We start from the raw sequence: 20,722 nt of genomic DNA, 5'->3' as shown, positions 1-20,722 counted from the left end.
CAGTTTTTGAACTCTCAAGCAATCAGAATTGCACATATCTGTCATCAGGCACTGCTTGTGCCATATAAAGGGAACTCTACTGTACATTACAAATGTTCATAACAATCAACAGCTTCCTTCTATCACCACTGCTCTTGGCAGATTACTAGTGACGTCAAACTGGGGCTTTCATCCACGTCCAGACAGGAATCTGTGGGTGGACTGCTGTATCTTCTCCCTTCATTGCTGATTGGAGGGGAGGCTCAGCTGCTATGGCTATGGATATCCCACCACTATACTGACAAGCAGCGGGCATAGTAGCGGCGATGTGATGACGTTGGGGAGGGGGGCATTAGACATAGCAAAGGCAAAGTGTGAGCAAAATTCTTGAGATGGGGCAGAGGGGATAGTTTGGGGAAGCTGAATTGGGAGAACACCAATCTGAGCTGCAAACTGTCCTTAGAGGCTTCAGCTCCATTGCTTTTTAGCAAGATGGAGGGTTCATCCAACTTCAAAGATTATGTTGAATATGGGGGGTGGGGGAGGAATGTTGGGGGGTCTCAGGCCAGATATTTACACTCTGGCAGTTATACAATCATGCAGCTTTATGTTAAAATGTTGTATGGCCTGATACAGTAAACTCCAGTAAAGTTACGGTGTGCAATTTAACCGTTACTAATGCAGGAGGTGCACCGCCTATTAACCCTTAGTGCCACACACTTTACCAGATTAACGCATAGCGTATTACGCTAGCAAGGCGCGTGTTACTATGGTAACGCACATGGTTCTAAGGGTTAACAGACGGTGCTCTACCTGTCCTAGTAACTGTAGAATTGCTGTGCGCTCCCTGCACATGGCTGCTTTACTGGAGTTTACTGCATCAAGCCCATTATGTGAAAATATGGAAAAAGTAAAAAACTCTTTTTTGTTCATCTAAAATCTTATTTTTCCACAGAGGGTTAGTTTTGTACTTGTATGTAGAATAAAGGAACAACTACACTATGGTTGACTAATTGCAGAGCTTAAGAAATTGCTTCTATCATTTTTTGAAGAAGTAATGCAGTGAAAGGGAACTTAAGACAGACCTCAAATAACAAGCAATTTCACCTAACCTTCTTATGAAACTTTGCCATAAAAGATACTCCCATCTCTTGTGTACTTATATAAGAGAAACTGGCAGTAAGGCTGTGTTGGGCACAACATTACCATTTACCATCAAAACAAAAGGTCCCCCAGGACTACCTGCAGATCCCTGAGGTTGGGTAAAAATCCAATTCTACTAATAATCACTGTCAACCACCTTGGAAAACTGAGTGATCTGTGTAATGAATTTGTTGTAACTTTGGCTATTGGTGGTTCTTAACTTGAGATGTTAAACCAAAGCAAAATTTGTTCTTAAAAAAAATACGGAAGATGCATTGATCACAAGTCATTTCTACAGTTTGTCTTTGTAACCATTGAACAGGGGATAGGTTCAAGAATTGACCAAGAAATCCGCCTAACAGCATCTTCAATTTACTTTTTGGTGACATGCCAAACTGCTACTAAAAATAACAGTTGTATTACTGTAGTCTCTTTGTGACAAACAGGTTTCAATCAAAAGACATGTAGCAGAATTCAGATCTAATCTATGCTAAATGCGAACATTTTTAGGGGAATTGTGCTGCATTGCTGTTTCACACAAGTACAACTGGATGCTTTACCAATGCCTTTAAGGTCTTGTTCACAGTGCTTGTATTGCATTCTCTGACAGTAGGAACACAACAAATTGGGACTGTGGTGCCACACGTTATACCCGTGTTGTGTCATGTACAGTGAAGCATACAATGAAAAGTATGCTTCACTCCTACTGTTCACACGCGCATTTACTGGTAATGTATTGCATGCAGTGCGTTATACCACAATCTGTTGTAATGCAACCTCCTGCTCTGTGACTGTCGCATAGGTGGTGCATTGCAGTGCGTTAAGCCACATTACAAAGTGGCCATTACACCACTGTGAACCTGGCCTTAAAGGTTTAACTTCTAGAGGACCGCGTCACGCCGATGAGCGTGAACGCTGTAGCTCCCCCCGGACCGCCTAACGCTGATGGGCGTAAAGTCCTGGGGGAGTGTTTTGCAGGAGATTGCGCGCGTTGATGCGTGTGCATCTCTGCTTGGATGATGGAGTCTTCCAGTGGCGACCGCCGCTCGGAGACTGTTAGACGGCGAAACCATCATCTTCTATTGCTGTACAGCGCTGCGATCTATGAATGGTTGGCGGGGGGCGGAGGGAGTTCCATAAAAATAAGAACACTCATTTTTATTATTAAAATATTAAATATTTATAAAAAACAAAACAACAACTTGTATGCTGAGTTTTGCAGCCCTGCAGTGAGGCCTTAAAGTTGCAGTGACCATATTTGTGAAAAATGGCCTGGTTTTAGGGGGGTTTAAGCCCATGGTCCTTAAGTGGTTAAAGGGTCATTACTTCTACTTGTTTCACAACTCAATAAAGCAGTTGTGTCATGGCTACTGTTTACAATGGTCTTACAAAAGAATCCCTTTTTATTGCTAAAGAGTAGCTGCCAGGCATAAAATCCATAATCAATTCTATATTACAAACTGTTAAGTAAAAAAAAAAAAAAAAAAAAAGATGCTAACAAGGCAATTCAAAAGTTTAAATTCAATTTCACTCCCCCCCCCCCCCCAATAGAGTATTAGTCCCCATAGCCCCAGGCTCTTTTCTCATACGCTTGCCGCACATTGGAGATTAGGGGGGACAGTGTTGGGGGTATTGTGGCTCGTTCCGCTATCGCTTATAATTAGCGCTGCGCACAAACCCGACCACGACGGCCCATCATCTTGCATCATGTCCAACATGCCCAGCCCGAAATTGGTTGCACTGTCAATCGGGCGTCCACTTGGCGGCATCGATTTTCAACAGATTAGATAATTTTTGAATAGTATGGTCGATCGCTAGCTGTATGGGTACCTTAAAAGAAGCATTATGCATCAACAGGAAACACAAATACCACAAACCTTGAGCTTAACCAATGATCATAACATTTTTAAAGCAGTTGGCAATTATATGTATTCACAATGGAATAAAATGACAGCAGGCATCATAGTAGTGAAAATATACTTTATTATAATAAAATGTATTTGCATTTGTAAACAATGAACATGTTGCACCACCAATGGGCGTCACTTAATGTCTCTTAACAATTCATGGCGGTTAACCAAAACCTTCAAAACAATGTTGGTTTGTTTTTTTTCTTGTTTCAGACATGCAAAATAAATAACATGGACAACGAAAGCATTAAAATGCTGGCCTTGTGGTACAAAATGCTGGTCACAACTCCACAGAGTAATGGCTGTGATGTTGGGAGAGGACATTAGAGACCAGGACAATGGAAACAGGAAACTCCTTGAGTTGCCATATACACACATCACCCTGGCTGTTAGCCAAAATCTCCAGTATCTGCTCACAGCAGACACAACATTTGTAAACAATTAAAATACTGAACCAGATAAAATAAGGCAAATTAACATTCAGGATTTTCCAACATGCACACAACGTAACAAAGCTATTTTCCTTGGATATGGGATAAGTGCCATCAAGTGCTGCCGAGGTTGCCAATTTGGCGTTGGTTCTCTCCCAATTCAGGGTTCAGCTGGTGTGGCAGAAATGTGGGTTCCTGCATAGCACTTCCCAAAAACGTGGCATAAAAAGTCAAGGAGAAAACATAGTGCAAACATTCCATATAGTCCTAAAAGGCATCGTCACTTAACAAGTGCACAAAGGACGAGCATAGGGAACCAGACAAAAACTCAGCCAAGAAAAACTGGTAGGACCAAAGTCTCTGGTTCCCTGTTGTAGCTCTTAGTGTTATCAGTGCTTATGATCGCTTTTCTCTTCTCACTATGTTCTCAGACACCAGTCAGGTACATTCATAGTTGCCTCTTGCTGTCACAGACAACAAGAAACTTCTCAGGACCATTTACCAATACTACATATTTTATATATATATTTTTATATATATATAGATTTATATTGGATATATATAAGTAGCAATGCTGACCGATTCCAGATGGGCCAGCAGATGGACTGCAACAGACAAAAAGCTCCTCTTCCACATAATAACGTGGTATTATTGCTGTATGACAGACAGCTTGGACAGGCCAGGCCTATTTACAAGTTCTTTCCAGTGGAACTTAACCTTTTAAATAGCTTTCTCCCTTTATAGAATAAACTCTTCTTTTTCTTAGTAGTGGGGCTCTCTTGACATAAATCCAGTCTTTCTGAAGTCTTAATGGGTTCGCTTGATTGGTTACAGGGCACAGATTTATTTGAAGGGGAATATGGCTGATCAGCAGCAACACCAAAGCTAAGCTACAGAAAAGCAAAACAAACAATTAGTTTCAATGCAAAAGTAACTATTTCATTCATTAAACTGTATATTTTTTGAAACTATTCCAATTAAATGTTAGTACAGTTTTACTTCTTTCAAACATTAAAATCAGTATCACCTTCTAAGATTCTGCAGTAAAACCGTTACCATCAAATAGAATCAAAGTAAGCCTTGTATAATGATGCCACATTAATGCACAGTTTAACACAGCATCAAGCTACTTATTTCTGATATGATGGGAAGGGGGTTCTGGGCTAGACAAATTTGTTTTTGGTGGGGGAGCACGTTTGATGGTGGTGAAGGTGGAATGTGTTTTTAAAGGGGGGCACCTAACCTTATTTTGATCTTACAATAGCATATAGTGTTTGGAAGACAGGCTACCCAAATATGTTTTAGAGTCACACTACCCAGATAGGTTTGGGAGCACACTGTCAAATTACGCTTTGGGGGGTACTAGCTACCCAATTATGATGTAGGGTTTTAGGATTTTAGAAGTGGTTATTGTACATAAACCGTATACACACTGTATTTTATTTGGTCTCATGGCTGTTTGGAGAAAGCCCTTTTTCATGAAAGAAAAGAGTAGGCCCCAAGTACCTTACAAAGTTTGGTCAGGGTGCCACTGATTTCTAGTCAGACTCCCAGCTAGATTCACAAATATTATATGTCCCCACCCACAAACTTTCATGACCACGTCCATTTTGTGATCTGTGGTTTGCTATGTTGATGAAGGGGAAGAATGTTTTCCCAACAGCACTGAGATCTATGTAAACCAGTAACTGCCCTCACTGATGTGTAGTACCGAGTTTACCTAATAATACATACTAAAACACAGGAAAAATCAACATACTGCACAACTTAACGAATACACCCAGCACTCATGTACTACAGTCTTTAGTTAAGAAAACATGCACTACCATGCCGAAATCTTACAAGGGTAAAAATAGCTTATAAAATAAAAAAGAAAATACAAAGCAGTCGCTGCTACAAAGTCAAATGAAAGCAGCAGATGTAATTCAGTGTTGCTACTGAAATGGAGCGGAAGAAGCAGTAGTGAGACAACAGACATGAAAATTGTTGGAGAGGAAGTAGAGAGGAGTTATTGACATAGACCAACCAGGAGATGAGATGGAGATTGCTGAAGCAGTCGGCGGGAGATAGAGAAGATACTGTAGGCGAGCAAATGGAAGAGGGGAATTTGAAGTGTAGTGAAACAGGATAGAGATGACAAAAGGCATTACCTAAATAGAACTGATAGTATGGTACAATACATAGGGATCACAGACATGAAATGTGAGGACATAAAGTGGATGGGTAAAAGAGGTCTGGACAACTTGAATCTATAAGTGTTGTTCTTACCATCTCCACGCCACGATTATCACAAAGTGAATGTAACATTAATTACCCTAATTGCTAATGAGCCTGCTTTTATCGGTGATACAATGGATTCAATCTTTGAAGCGGTCTACACATGCTATTTTGAAGTTCAGGTCTGTGTAAAACCCCTGCACATAAAAATTCTTCATGTGATAATAGCAGATGTCACATGGTTGACTCCTATTCTGCTGGAACCTTCATCTCAAATCACTGAGTCACTGATAAAGTCGGATGGACCTTTTACACTTAATGCGTTGGTATACGTTAGTGTGCGTTAGTATGTGTTCCAGAGTTAGCAGATATGTAGATGGGTTGATGAGGTCACATGGCCATGCACACTCTACTACCTGTGCACACAGGAGAAGAAAGTGAGCCATTGCGTTTAATCTAAGGAATAGGTTTTGAACTTTGAACCATAGAAATGGTAAAACATTATTACTGGTATTATTTTATATTATTTTTCTGTATACAATAGGATAATCTTTATCTGACAGTAAAAAGAACAGAACATATGTAGACAATCTGCACAGATTGTCATTGTCTGGTTAACTTGGGAGGGGCACAACATTTAAGAGTAACACATACATGAGGACCACAATAGTTTCAAACACGCTGCATTTTTCAGATGCAGATGGGCCTTTATAATCACTGCTAGGGGGCAAAACTGCAATTTCTCTCTTATAGGTTGGGCATGATGTAGCCCCACGGCCTCAACATAGAATTAGATATTAACGGTTCCATTGCCAATATTTGAGTAGTTAAGTTTGTACATGTTGATACACATATTTGTAATGTTGTGGAATGTTGTGGTTGGTTCACACTGATTGTATAGTTTGGGTTGATAATTTGACACAAAGTTGGTAATGTAAGTTATTACTAGGTGTTCCTACTACTAGGTAGGATAGTACAAGGTTAATATAATTGGGCACATACGCACATTTATGCACTGCATCGCACTTTATGTAAGGTATCATTTAGTCGTTCATGAGATGAGGAGTTTTTCACTTATACCCATCAGGGTGTATGTTTATATTGTACTGTTGTATATGCTGGCTTGGTTTGCACTATTGGCACTATGTATTTGATATGGTATTTCTAAATGCAGAATATACAGTGGGTTGAAAGTATTCGGCCCCCTTGAAGTTTTCCACATTTTGTCATAATACTGCCACAAACATGAATCAATTTTTTTGGGAATTCCACATGATAGACCAATACAAAGTGGTGTACACGTGAGAAGTGGAACGAAAATCATACATGATTCCAAACATTTTTTACAAATAAATATCTGCAAAGTGGTGTATGCATAATTATTCGGCCCTCTTTGATATGAGTGCAGTCAGTTGCCTATAGACATTGCCTGATGAGTGCTAATGACTAAATAGAGTGCACCTGTGTGTAATCTAATGTCAGTACAAATACAGCTGCTCTGTGAGGGCCTCAGAGGTTGTCTAAGAGACTATTGGGAGCAACAACACAGTGAAGTCCAAAGAACACACAAGACAGGTCAGGGATAAAGTTATTGAGAAATTTAAAGCAGGCTTAGGCTACAAAAAGATTTCCAAAGCCTTGAACATCCCACGGAGCACTGTTCAAGCGATCATTCAGAAATGGAAGGAGTATGGCACAAGAGAGAGATAAGTTGATTTATTACAGAGATGGTGATAGTAGAATGTGCTGCAGTAAGCCAGACCACATTAGAATAGCTTTTGGAACTTGTAGGATGATAAAAAACAGGATGCAATTTTTGTTACGGAGTCTCTTTAACAGAAAGCATAAGAAGTCCCGTTTGCAGTTTGCCACAAGCCATGTGGGGGACACAGCAACCATGTGGAAGAAGGTGCTCTGGTCAGATGAGACCAAAATGGAACTTTTTGGCCAAAATGCAAAATGCTATGTGTGGCGGAAAACTAACACTGCACATCACTCTGAACACATCATCCCCACTGTCAAATATGGTGGTGGCAGCATCATCATGCTCGGGGGTGCATCTCTTCAGCTGGGACAGGGAAGCTGGTCAGAGTTGATGGGAAGATGGATGGAGCCGAATACAGGGCAAACTTGGAAGAAAACCTCTTGGAGACTGCAAAAGACTTGAGACTGGGGCGGAGGTTCACCTTCCAGCAGGACAATGACCCTAAATATAAAGCCAGGGCAATAATGGAATGGTTTAAAACAAAACATATCTATGTGTTAGAATGGCCCAGTCAAAGTCCAGATCTAAATCCAATCGAGAATCTGTGGCAAGATCTGAAAACTGCTGTTCACAAACGCTGTCCATCTAATCTGACTGAGCTGGAGCTGTTTTGCAAAGAAGAATGGGCAAGGATTTCAGTCTCTAGATGTGCAAAGCTGGTAGAGACATACCCTAAAAGACTGGCAGCTGTAATTGCAGCAAAAGGTGGTTCTACAAAATATTAACTCAGAGGGCTGAATAATTATGCACACCCCACTTTGCAGTTATTTATTTGTAAAAAATGTTTGGAATCATGTATGATTTTCGATCCACTTCTCACATGTACACCACTTTGTATTGGTCTTTCTTGTGGAATTCCAATAAAATTGATGCATTTTTGTGGCAGTAATGTGACAAAATGTGGAAAACTTCAAGGGGGCCGAATACTTTTGCAACCCACTGTACATTCTGCCATTGATTAATGCAATTTTAGTAGGCACTGTCACTTTAGGTGTTGTCACTTTAATAGATTTGCATAGAGGTGGTACAGTCACCGTGGCTTGCACAATTGGCACTATGTAATTGGTACGGTATTTGCACGTGCAGGACATACATTCTGCCATTAATTAATGTACTTTTAGTAGGAACTGTCACTTTAATAGGACTATAAAGGCGTCACTTTAATGTTACATTGTCACTTAGATAGAATTATAGAGGTGGTACTGTCACTTTATTGTTAGCAGGGGGTTATAGCACTTTAAATAATTTATGCAATTTACATGGGTGGGTATTATACACTTATATGCAGTGTATGGTGGTATCTGGGTGATTACAAGTCCTGCACTGTCACTTTAAAAGGCTGTAGGGCAGTTGTGGGTAATTTTGGGTCCGATATATGGAGTTTAGTGGAATATCTAATGGAGGAGTATGAAGGAGGGTGGGGGTAACCAGAGGGAGCTAATAATATATGACTTTGATGTTCACGATTATCTTAATGGAACAATAAGCTGGATTTAGGTGTTTTTAACTATGTATTTATGATTTTAATATACTGTACATTAAGTATATGTAATCAATGATGTTCAATGTTTGCCGCTCCCCATTGGGTTGCCTAGCAACAGAGGGCGGCGTCATGGGCGGTACCTTGGAGCGGCTCTCTTTCTTCTCCTGTGTGCACAGGTAGTAGAGTGTGCAGGGCCCTGTGACCTCATCAACCCCCAACTACATATCTGCTAACTCTGGAACACACACGAACGTATACCAACACATTAAAGGGATACTGTAGGGGGGTCAGGGGAAAATGAGTTGAACTTACCCGTGGCTTCAAACGGTCCCCCGCAGACATCCTGTGTTGGCGCAGCCACTCACCAATGCTCCGGCCCCGCCTCCGGTTCACTTCTGGAATTTCAGACTTTAAAGTCTGAAAACCACTGCGCCTGCGTTGCCGTGTCCTCGATCCCGCTGATGTCATCAAGAGCGCACAGCGCAGGCCCAGTATGGTCTGTGTCTGCGCAGTACACTCCTGGTGACATCAGCGGGAGCGAGGACACGGGCGTGCAGGCGCAGTGGTTTTCTGACTTTAAAGTCAGAAATTCCAGAAGTGAACTGGAGGCGGGGCCGGAGCATCGGTGAGTGGCTGTGCCAACACAGGATGTCTGTGGGGGACCATTAGAAGCCCCGGGTAAGTTCAGCTCATTTTCCCCCGACCCCCTACAGTATCCCTTTAAGTGTAAAAGGTCCCTCAGATTTTATCAGTGACTCAGTGATTTGAGATGAAGGTTCCAGTGATTTGAGATGAGGTCACAGGGCCATGCACACTCTACTACCTATGCACACAGGAGAAGAAAGGGAGCCATTGCATTTAATGTAACGAATAGCTTTTGAACTTTGAACCATAAAAATGGTGAAACATTATTATTGGTATTATTATTTTTCCGTATACAATAGGATAATCTTTATCTGACAGTAAAAAGAACAGAACATACTGTATGTAGACAACCTGCACAGATAGTCATTGTCTGGTTAACTTGGGAGGGGGGGGGGGGTACAAAATGTAACAGTAACACATACATGAGGAACACACTAATTAGTTTTCAAACACACTGCATTTTTCAAATGCAGATGGGCCTTTATAGTCACTGCTAGGGGGCAAAACAGCAATTTGTCTCTCTCCTAAGCACCTATATGGAGGTAGTCTCATGTTTCTTTCCAGAGGTACTGCATAATACATTATTTTACAAACACATCATTTAGTAAATTTTGATAAAACAAATTTAGCTTAAACACATTATGGAATAGCAGTGGGACTACAACAGTCATTGTGACATTAGGAAAGACAACAAGGTTTTCAGTGTGACTATTTCATCTACAGGAGGTGGAGGGAAAGGAGTGCAAACATCTAGGCTGGTTCTTCTAGGGCTTGGAAAGGAAAGCTCACTTACATGTCTGTCTGTCCCTTTCTCTGTCTAAATCTATCACTTGGTTCTTCTTCGCAATCTCTGACGATCCCAAACATGAAAGGTACAGACAAAGACATGATATAAATTATGCTAAAAGGAGCACAGTTATACAGATAGGCACTGCTGCACTACTAATAAAGAGACTAAATACGGTATACTTCTTATGATAAAAAAAATAGTCTTATAGCTGATACACACCGTGCAATTTCCCCTTCAGATCCACAATTTCCCGCATGTATGATCTGCTTCCATTCAAGAAAGGGATTGATTTTTACAAGTACTGCACAAAATCGATCCCCTTCTTGACTGGAAGCAGATTGAGCATGCCAGAAATGATCAACCCATTTGTTGAGAAATTTGGATGGTGTGTATCAGCCACTACTGGGATGAAAGGTAAAAAAAAGGAACAGAGAAACAAAAGTCAAAATACAAATGCTTATTTTCTATGACGTTTCTGGCTAGATAGAGTACATATTACAGACTAAAAGACCTGTTAAAGGAAAATGATTAATTATGACACAATCTCTACTATGAACTGTAATAAAACATACCCCACAATACTAAAGCCACACTTCCACTTGTGCCAGGGTGCGTCCCAAAGATGCACACCAGCACTTGTTCTGATCATAATCAACTTTATTGGCCTTTATTAGACACGAGTTACACAGCCAAATCTCTCAAGCTGTGCCATGCACGGCAATGGGGATTTGCATGGGTAATGCAAGAAAAAATGCTGTCCACCATTTTGTTTTCCCTGCATGGGAATTTGAAAGCAGCCTTTTAACTTTAATAGACTGAGACTCCCCATCAGAAGCCGCCATGGGGAATCACTCTGAATTGCCCCTAGTGGAAGCGAGCCCTAACTGCATGTAATGTAAATAAAAGGCAAATGTTATCCATGTCTGCAAAGCAGAAGCCAGTAAGGACCTGCGATATGTGGTTTACAAAGATCTAACTGAACTAGTGCTGTCTAATGTGCCCATCTGCTTTATTAGCAGCAGCACCAGAAACACTCTACAGCAGTGGTTCCCAACCTTTTTGGAGTCGTGACACATCAAACCAAACGTTCAGATCTCCGTGACACGTAGACTAAATGCATGTAATGAGAGACCGCGTTCCCCCACTAAATGCACATAAGAGACAGCGTTTCACCAGTAAATGCAGGAAATGACAGACAGCCTTTCACCAGTAAATGCACGTAATGAGAGACAGCGTTTCCCCAGTAAATGCACATAATAAGAGACAGCTTTTCACCAGTAAATGCACATAATAAGAGACAGCTTTTCACCAGTAAATGCACATAATGACAAAAAGCCAGTTGTCCCCAGTATATGTAGCCAGGGATATATGTGCCCAGTATATGTAGCCAGGGGTATATGTGCCCAGTATATGTAGCCAGGGGTATATGTGCCCAGTATATGTAGCCAGAGGTATATGTGCCCAGTATATGTAGCCAGAGGTATATGTGCCCAGTATATGTAGCCACGGATATATGTGCCCAGTATATGTAGCCAGGGGTATATGTCCCCAGTATATGTAGCCAGGGTGTATATGTCCCCAGTATATGTAGCCAGGGTGTATATGTCCCCAGTATATGTAGTCAGGAGTATATGTCCCCAGTATATGTAGTCAGGGGTATATGTCCCCAGTATATGTAGGCAGGTGTATATGTCCCCGGTATATGTAGTCAGGGGGTATATGTCCCCAGTATATGTAGGCAGGTGTATATGTCCCCGGTATATGTAGTCAGGGGGTATATGTCCCCAGTATATGTGGCCACGGATATATGTGCCCAGTATATGTAGCCAGGGGTATATGTCCCCTGATATACTGATATGTAGGCAGGGGTATATGTCCCCAGTATATGTAGGCAGGGGTATATGTCCCCAGTATATGTAGCCAGGGGTATATGTCCCCAGTATATGTAGCCAGGGGGTATATGTCCCCAGTATATGTAGGCAGGGGTATATGTCCCCAGTATATGTAGGCAGGTGTATATGTCCCCGGTATATGTAGTCAGGGGTATATGTCCCCGGTATATGTAGCCAGAGGTATATGTGCCCAGTATATTGTAGCCAGGCCCCCCCCCCCCCCAGGAGGAGAGAGCGAGGGAAGGAGAGCGGCACCTCAGGGTGCTCTCCCTCCCTCGCTCTCTCCTCCGGAATGAAGTGCGGTGGCTGGCAGAGGGGCGGAACTTACCTTCCGTGTCCTCCCTCTGGTCTCGTCGCCGGCGCGGGATGATTTGCCACTACTCTGGCCTGATCCAGACCAGAGCCGCGGCTGCGACACCAGAACTTCCGGCCGGCGCATGGAGCGACACGGAAGGTAAGTCCCGCCCGCTGCCAAACACCGCTGCACACACAGATCGGAGGGGAGAGCGAGAAAGGCAAAGCACCCTAAGGTGAGAGAAGGGGGGGAGATGGCCCCCTTCTCCGCCGCTGCCCACAGCTTTACCTCCGCTGCGCTGCTCCCCTCAGAGAGCCGCGACACATACCCGAAGCTGCCGCGACACATGTATGTGTCGCGGCACATGGGTTGGGAACCACTGCTCTACAGTATATCTGCAAGCCTGGGCGGTCTTTTCTTTTTTTTTTTTTACTATTCTTATTGTAGCAAACAATAACACATTTTGTTTTTTTGCAATCTTTGGTGGTCTTAACATGACAAAATAGTATCTAAAAAAAGGAAAAGTGGAATGTCACATCAAGAACACCTTCAGATTTCAGGAGCCAAATCTCTAGTTTTCTGTGTGACAGCTCTTCCCACTTTCCATCCGGCAACAGTTGTAGCTGAATGTGAATACATGCTAAAGTTCTGCTCCTTGTCGTAGGCATGTCAGAACCAGTTTAGGCATGCTGGGTAACTGTAAGAACTAATTAAGGGCTCTTTCACATTAGACAACCCATGCGGGAGCCGGTTCCTGCACGGGTTGAATAGGCTGCGGCGTGTTGTCGGGGAATCAGCGGTGCGACACTGGGTAGCAGCAGTAGCAATTAACTAACCCGACGGGAAACCGCCGATTCCCGACGATAAAATGCTCCCGGGTGCGTCGTACCGCAATGCATCAAAACGCAGCGTCGGGTTTGAAAGGTAAAATGAAAGTCTATGGACTTTCATTTTACCTTGGTCAATGCAAAGTTTTGACTTTGCTTGAAACGCTGAAAAAGGTCTCTGGTGTGAAAGAGCACTAAGGCAACAATAATGCACGATAGATTGTTCAAAGTTAATAAAGTAACAGCAATGTTTGCAGATTGCTACCGGTAATCTCAGCCCCAACTAAGGCAAACCACTTCCTTAACCAAAATAAAGAATTTCTGTTGCTATCCACTGGAAACTATTGTGTGCTTGTGGTTTGTTTTTTTTCTTTGGTAAATGAACAGTGATTCTTGAGATATGGTTTCGTTGTATACCAGAATTTCCATAGGATATGTATGCCAATGCATAATACAAATCAAAATGCGTTTCAGCCTTCTTACTTGGAAAATGAGGACACGTGGCTGTGACACGCAAAGTGCAGGGAGAGATCTGACCTGGTGATGGGGTAATCGTATTTATGTTTGGCGTATTAAGTTGCCCAGGATTTTGGGAAAAAAGTGAAACCACATTTCTGTGTGTTGCTTATAACTACCTTTAGGTCTCATTCACTCTGCACAACGTATGCACAAACATGTTTTCGGGCATGCATTTCCAATGCGTGTTACTGCGAGTTACAATGTGGACTTATGCGGCCTCAATATGGTTGAACCCAACAGTAAAATATTTACATCGTGCGCTAATACAGAGTTCCCCAATCCTATTCGCAAGGCCTACCAACAGTACATGTTGTGTAGAAAACTACAAACATGCACAGATGGGGAAACTACTGTCTCATCAGAGCTTATTAACTATGTCTGTGGATTTCTGCAAAACATGCACTGTTGGTGGGCCTTGAGGACAGGGTTGGGGAACAATGCGCTAAGATGTTTCATGTTACCATGACATTATGTGCAGAGCATCATGACTGACACACATACAATTCACATTTTCTCCTGAGTTTTCTCCTGGGAGATAATTTTTCATCTTCGATTTAAAATACCTTTTTAGCACTTTGCAATGGAAAAAGTACCAAAAAGTAGGTGAAAAAGTACTGTAAAATATTTTTGAGTATTGGTTTGCTTGCTGGTGGTTTAAAGACATTTCATTTACCAGTTTTGAGTATATCACCTAGGAGAAAACTCAGGTGAAAAGGTGAATTGCATATGGCCCCCGGTGTGAATAAGCCCTTGAGGATTGAAGAGGTAGAAAGCTTCACATTTTTCATAAAAAAATTTACCCACACAGAGGTGGAACAGGACTCCTGAGTTTTAACTCAAGTTATTTTCTCGGGTTATCAACAAAACTACATTTTCAGCCCCGCGATAAATCGGTCCAACGATATACTGAAAAGTAGGAAATATACTGTAAGTAATCTCACACTTAAAGAGAACCTGAAGCGAGAGGGATATGGAAACCGCCATATTTATTTTCTTTTAAACCATACCAGTAGCCTGGCATCCTGCTGATCGTTCTGGCATCAGCAGTGTCTGAATAGCCCACCTGTAGCAAGCATGCAGCTAATCTTGTCAGATCTTTGTCAGAAATACCTGATCTGCTGCATGCTTGTTCAGTCTATGGCTAAAAGTATTAGAAGCAAAAGATCAGCAAGACTGCCAGGCAACTGGTATTGTTTAAATATTTATTATCATTATTGGGGCCTGAAGAGGTATTTTATTAAAACGTGGAAACGCCTCCAGGGAGAAAATTTGGGAGAAAACTCGGGAGGAATGTTCAATAAATGAGGGCCAAGATGTCCACAGTCTACACATTGCACCACAACTTGTGATTTTAATCTAGACTTTTTGACGGCTGCAGTAAAGTAAATGGAGATATTCTGCACCACTAAAGAGACACAATACTTAATACAGGGCCATCTTGGGCAAACATTTTCATTGCATTTCACAAGTAAGCCAGGTATTGCTGTAATATCTACTAATAAATCGAGGAGGATGTCACATAATGATGTTCTCACCTCCTTTTCTCCTCTTTCACTAATAGCTCCTTGTGACTTCACTTGTTCAGTATGAGCCTGAGAAACTTCTAAATAATTAGATGGGACGAATCCCCTCCGCCCATTGAGCTCCCCCTGTTTGTGGGAATGAAGAAACATATAAGGTGAATTATGAAAGAGAGAAACATTCACTAGCTGAATACTTGTGTCATAATCTTTCATATATGGAAGGGTCAAAGTTAAGCACAGAGGCTATCCAAAACACACAGACATTTATTACATACAACAAATTTGTACAGGTGCAAAGAAATCTAAAGCAGTTCCTATAGTTAACCGGACAGAATGCAAATTTCCTCTGACAGTAAGGACTACATTATTGCCTGTTCTGGGTAACTGCACCATATTTCTCTGGTTTTCTCTGCACCTGCTTTGGTAAATCAGCCCCAGTGTTCCTAACGACCTGTGGTAGTCTAGCAAACTACAAACTTACCAAATAAATCACCCATCATTTTACAAAGAAAGGAGACATGCCACATACATTTTCCCTGGAATTCTAAATGCTGCCTTACACCAACATAAATATGGGAAAGTGCAGAAGCTGGCAATACTACGAATAGCTGCCTCTCTAGGTGCAGCATACATTTGATAAAGGTGGCGGTGTAAAATGGCGCAGGATACTACTAGTAGTTATTCATATAGTAAAACCTCAATAATATTTACTTTTCCCATGGTGAGCGCCTTAACCACCATCCCCCCCCGCCACTCCCCCCTGGTGCGTGCCTAATCTTAACACCTCCCCCCTCAGGCAACTAACCTGGACTCACCCATACCCCCCCCCCCCCCACCCCAAGGGGCTTCTATGCTGCTGTGTGAACTGCGGACACAAATAGCGGCACACTAGTATAGCTTGTGCCTATTTCAACTTCTCCTCTAGTAGCAGTAATATTACCGGAAGGATTTCAGCTGCACATTGATAGAAACATTTGATATTGTATTGTAGTAAAATGCAAAGTATTTAAAAGAGTGCAAAACATGACTGAAGCACCATTGTTTGCAAAATGCAACATACGTAATAGAATCCATCTTCATCCATTGGTCCAAACACAGTTATAATGTCCCCAGCAGTGAAGTTTAGCTCTGCCTATTGAAAAAGACAAAAGGACACAGCTTAATCTCTATTCTGGATGCACGGGTCTAGTATAGACAGTCATATGTGCTTTGACAAAAACAGTCATATGTGTATGGGACATAAACTTCAAGTATTTTTGAGGCACACTTGGTGCGCAGGAAGTTCGCAACGCTCCATGTCCCTATTCACAGACAGGGTGAGTTGTTTAACTCCACCCCGTGACATGCTCAACGCTGGACAGGAATCAAGTCCCTGGATTTTGAACGATTGGCGCATGCATGACGCATTTAACTGATTGTTGCTGTGCCATTGACTCCAATACAATTGCGTACCAGGCGGTACTACTCCTACCGCACTGCAGTCTGCTTGGCCTCTGCACAGTCTGTTGCACTGTGGGTACTTTGGTCAGTGTATGAGACTAATGGCTCAGCGACACGGTAGTGGTTAGGGAGGGCGACGCAACATCCCAGTATGAAAGGGGTCTGTAACATTTGGGGCACCAGAAAAACAAATCAAAAGCAAGTGAAACATCTCTATAGCAAGTGCAATCTTAAACGAAGTAATTTGGTCTTGAATGTCTAGGCTGGCTGTGTTTCAAGAGGAACTGTAGTGAAAATAACAATGGATAATCGTAAAATTTGACAATAATCATTTATAGATAGATCTCCCTGCTTTACACTCTGAAATCACTAGTGGTGACATCTTTTTTGTAAAATTTTTCCTCTCCTCGATTCACATTCTGAAATTTATCACTGAACATCTTTAGTCCTGCCAGGTGGTCTGTACGGAATGCTTGTTACTGAGAGTTATATGCACAGAGGGAGATATTGCTGCTTAGCAGTTGGAAAAAGCAGTTATTTCCCACAATGCAGTGAGGTTCACAGACCGCAAACTGTCAGGACCTTGGTCATGACATCACACTGTAGGAGGGGTTTCACCACAATATCAGCCATACAGAGCACCCTTATGATCTATTTGAGAAAAAGGTAAATAATTATTGTGGGAAAGGGGGTATCAACTACTGATTGGAATGAAGTTTAATACTTGGTTAAAGTTCCTCTTTAAAGGGCACTATGGCGAAAAACTGTAACATTTAAAAGATGTGCAAACATATACAAATAAGAAGTACGTTTTTTCCAGGAGTAAAATGAGCCATAAATTACTTTTCTCCTATGTTGCGGTCACTTACAGTAGGTAGTAGAAATCTGACAGAAGCGACAGGTTTTGGACTAGTCCAACTCTTCATATGGGATTCTCAGGGATTGATTTATTTATTTTCAAAAGCACTTAGTCAATGGCAGTTGCTCTGTCTAACTGCCCAAAAACTGTGGCGCAAGCAGGGAAACTGGACAGCATCATTTTTTAAATCCTTTTTAGTGAATATCTTTATAAAAGAATAAAAGCTTTGCTGAGAATACCCTATGAAGAGATGGACTAGTCCAAATCCCGTCACTTCTGTCAGATTTCTACTACCTACTGTAAGTGACAGCTACATAGTAGAAAAGTAATGTATGGCTCATTTTAAAAAAACATACTTCTAATTTGTTTAGGTTTGCACATATTTTAAATGTTACAATTTTTCGCCATAGTGCCCCTTTAATAACTGGTATAGTAGACAAAACCATGAGCTTGTAAAAACGTTTCACTAGTATATTTACAAAACACATTTTCTCTGTCACAGAGAATTTCTCATGGCAAAATAATATAAGCTGGATCTGTCAATTCCCAAGACTTCCAGTTATCCTCTTATTTCTGCCTGCATATTTCCATTTATCCCCATTCAGCCCACTGAATTCCTAATCTAACTACTTGTATCCCCCATTAAAGGTCCACACATTGCTCTAATGTCAGGTCAATTTACCAAATCTCTTGCTTCCTCTTTTTAGCCACTGAATTGCTTATCCAGCTCATTCTAGCATCCTGAACTGTGTATCTTTCAATATCTCAGTCAGCTGACAATTGTACCCCTCAAAACAAACCTGTCAATCAGAAGGTACCACAAACTATTCAATTAACAATAGATCTCCATAAACAACTGATATCATATCATGTATCCTTTTTCTTCCACTTTCCATTGTTGCATGTAAAGGTGCTCAAACACTCATCGATTTTCCCATTTGATTCCATGCAGACTCGAATACATGTCAGATCTATCGAAAAATATTGTTTCGACAGGATGGGAAAACTAGGTTGATTGGGGGCGGGACAAGAGCAGCGGTAGATCGGTGGCCAATAGAATTACACTGCACTGACTAGTTGGACACCCTGGTTTAAGCGATTAATAGACTTCCTGCTGGAATCTATTAAAAGTTGATGTGCTGTATGTAGTAGGTAATGATTCCTTCTGAATCAACTCCTTTCAGACAAGAATTAATTGTTTTGGAACTTATGTGTATGGCCAGGTTTAGACAAGATTTCAAGGGATCTTAGCAGCTCCTGGCTTCAAATAGCTGAAAGGGCTGCAATGTTTAAGAAGTTCACCCCTGCTACCTTTTCACTGCCATTATCCAGGCTAGGTGTAAAATTCTTCAAGTGTGACTAAGGCTTTCTGTTTGAAGTACAGACTAACCAGCAAGCTCATGGTGACCCAGAACTCATTGGAGTGTGTAAAGGACTACAATGGTCCTAAAAGCCCCCTTACTAAGATGTAAAAAAAAAAAAAAAAAAAGTTTGCTTGCTTTTTTTCTTGTTTGAAGTAGTGGTGAAGACTTGGGGTTGGTTTGTGGGTAATAAAGTCTAATTAGGTGACTTATCTGCCTTCCATCATGTGTTGTTCCTCTGTCCTTGGGGATGGAGGAGGTAGAAGGATACTGCCTGTTTTAACCCTTAAATGTAAAAGATGAGGTAAAATGAAATAGTTTTTTTTTATAATAAACCACATTTTTCGAATGCATTTTTAATTTGCTATAGAGCTGCCCTGGGAGTTAAAAATGATGCTCTGTTCCCTTTCAGCAGAAATCTTGTCCAATATGGATCTTGCCATGGCAGCTATGTTAGAACTGCTCTTTGGATATTTTGAGAAAAGCTTTATTTCAGCTTATTTCCTTGATTTAGGAGAAGATTTTTAAAAAACAGTCATGATGTTTGCCTGCTTACAGGCCCTTTTACACATTCACAGCTACTGTAACTGCAAACAGACGGGAAGATCATGTTTCATATTACAGTTACTTGCGAGATACAGACTAACCAGCAAGCTCATGGTGACCCAGAACTCATTGGAGTGTGTGAGGGGCTACAATGGTCCTAAAAGCCCCCTTACTAAGATGTTAAGAAAAACAAAAAAGTTTGCTTTCTTAAAACAGAAAGAATTTGCGATAATTCAGGTTGGAGTGAGCTTGAGATGTCTCCCAGTGCATCACTGCTGAATATATGCAAATTAACCATTGTTGCCCTTAGAAGGGTACAATGGTTAATTTGCATATATTTAGCAGTGATGCCCTGGGAGACATCTCAAGCTCACACCAACCTGAATTATCGCAAATTCTTTCTGTTTTAAGAAAGCAAACTTTTGTTTTACAGTTACTTGCGTAACACAAATATATGTTCTAGCATTTTTAAAAAAGGAAGTTGGAATATGATTTTAAACCAGGGACTATCACTGTAAAGTGGGTGAGAGTTCTAACCACTTATCCATTGTTCTGCTACCCAGTGCATCTCTTTCTTTTTCATCTGCACACCATATTTTATGTTCTGTATTGCATATTCTGCTCAGTGTATTTCATATTCAGCAGCTGTATTTTCATTTTGAAACTAAAATAAATTATACCTCCACATCCATGTTTGGAGAGCTTTCGCTAGGGTTATAGTCAAACATGGCCACCATTTTCCTGGAGATGCTTGGATCAGATTTACTCGTTTTCAAATGTTTATCTAAAAAAATAAATCACAAAAAGGTAAGACTTTAACATGCATTGACATTGAGATTTTTACTACTGAAGGACCAGACCCATATGTGACTGCAGTACCTACTTGGAGCTACAACCACACACACACACCTGTGTGGGGTACAAATAAACCGGGATTAGAAAGGTTTTCTATTCCTGGGAGATACCACCATGAGCACAGAGGAGGGTGACTGACTACAAGTCTTATAGCGAATCACAGTGGGGGGAGTCACATGATCATCATGGTTACCAGCCATGATGTTTGAAGGTCACATTAGAAAGGATACGCTTTTAAAAAT

General features: G+C 41.3%; 1 protein-coding gene across 4 annotated transcripts in view; it reads right to left on the bottom strand.

Moving 5' to 3' along the window:
* Nucleotides 1-3,085: 3,085 nt before the first annotated feature.
* Nucleotides 3,086-20,722, bottom strand: part of TSPOAP1 (TSPO associated protein 1) — a 259,480-nt gene continuing 241,843 nt past the window's right edge. For all 4 annotated transcript variants that reach the window (XM_068270047.1, XM_068270048.1, XM_068270050.1 and 1 more), the window contains 5 exons: nucleotides 20,306-20,409; nucleotides 16,480-16,551; nucleotides 15,432-15,545; nucleotides 10,367-10,423; nucleotides 3,086-4,353 (listed from right to left, as the gene is read on the bottom strand). In XM_068270047.1, the coding sequence (XP_068126148.1) occupies nucleotides 10,400-10,423; nucleotides 15,432-15,545; nucleotides 16,480-16,551; nucleotides 20,306-20,409 (314 nt within the window). In that variant the 3' untranslated portion in view covers nucleotides 3,086-4,353; nucleotides 10,367-10,399. The remainder of the gene's footprint in view (nucleotides 4,354-10,366; nucleotides 10,424-15,431; nucleotides 15,546-16,479; nucleotides 16,552-20,305; nucleotides 20,410-20,722) is intronic.

The sequence above is a fragment of the Hyperolius riggenbachi genome, chromosome 2 (assembly GCF_040937935.1).
Source record: "Hyperolius riggenbachi isolate aHypRig1 chromosome 2, aHypRig1.pri, whole genome shotgun sequence".
NCBI lineage: Eukaryota > Metazoa > Chordata > Amphibia > Anura > Hyperoliidae > Hyperolius > Hyperolius riggenbachi.
The sequence above is the reverse complement of the archived record's forward strand: the minus strand, read 5'-3'. Positions and strand labels throughout refer to the sequence as shown.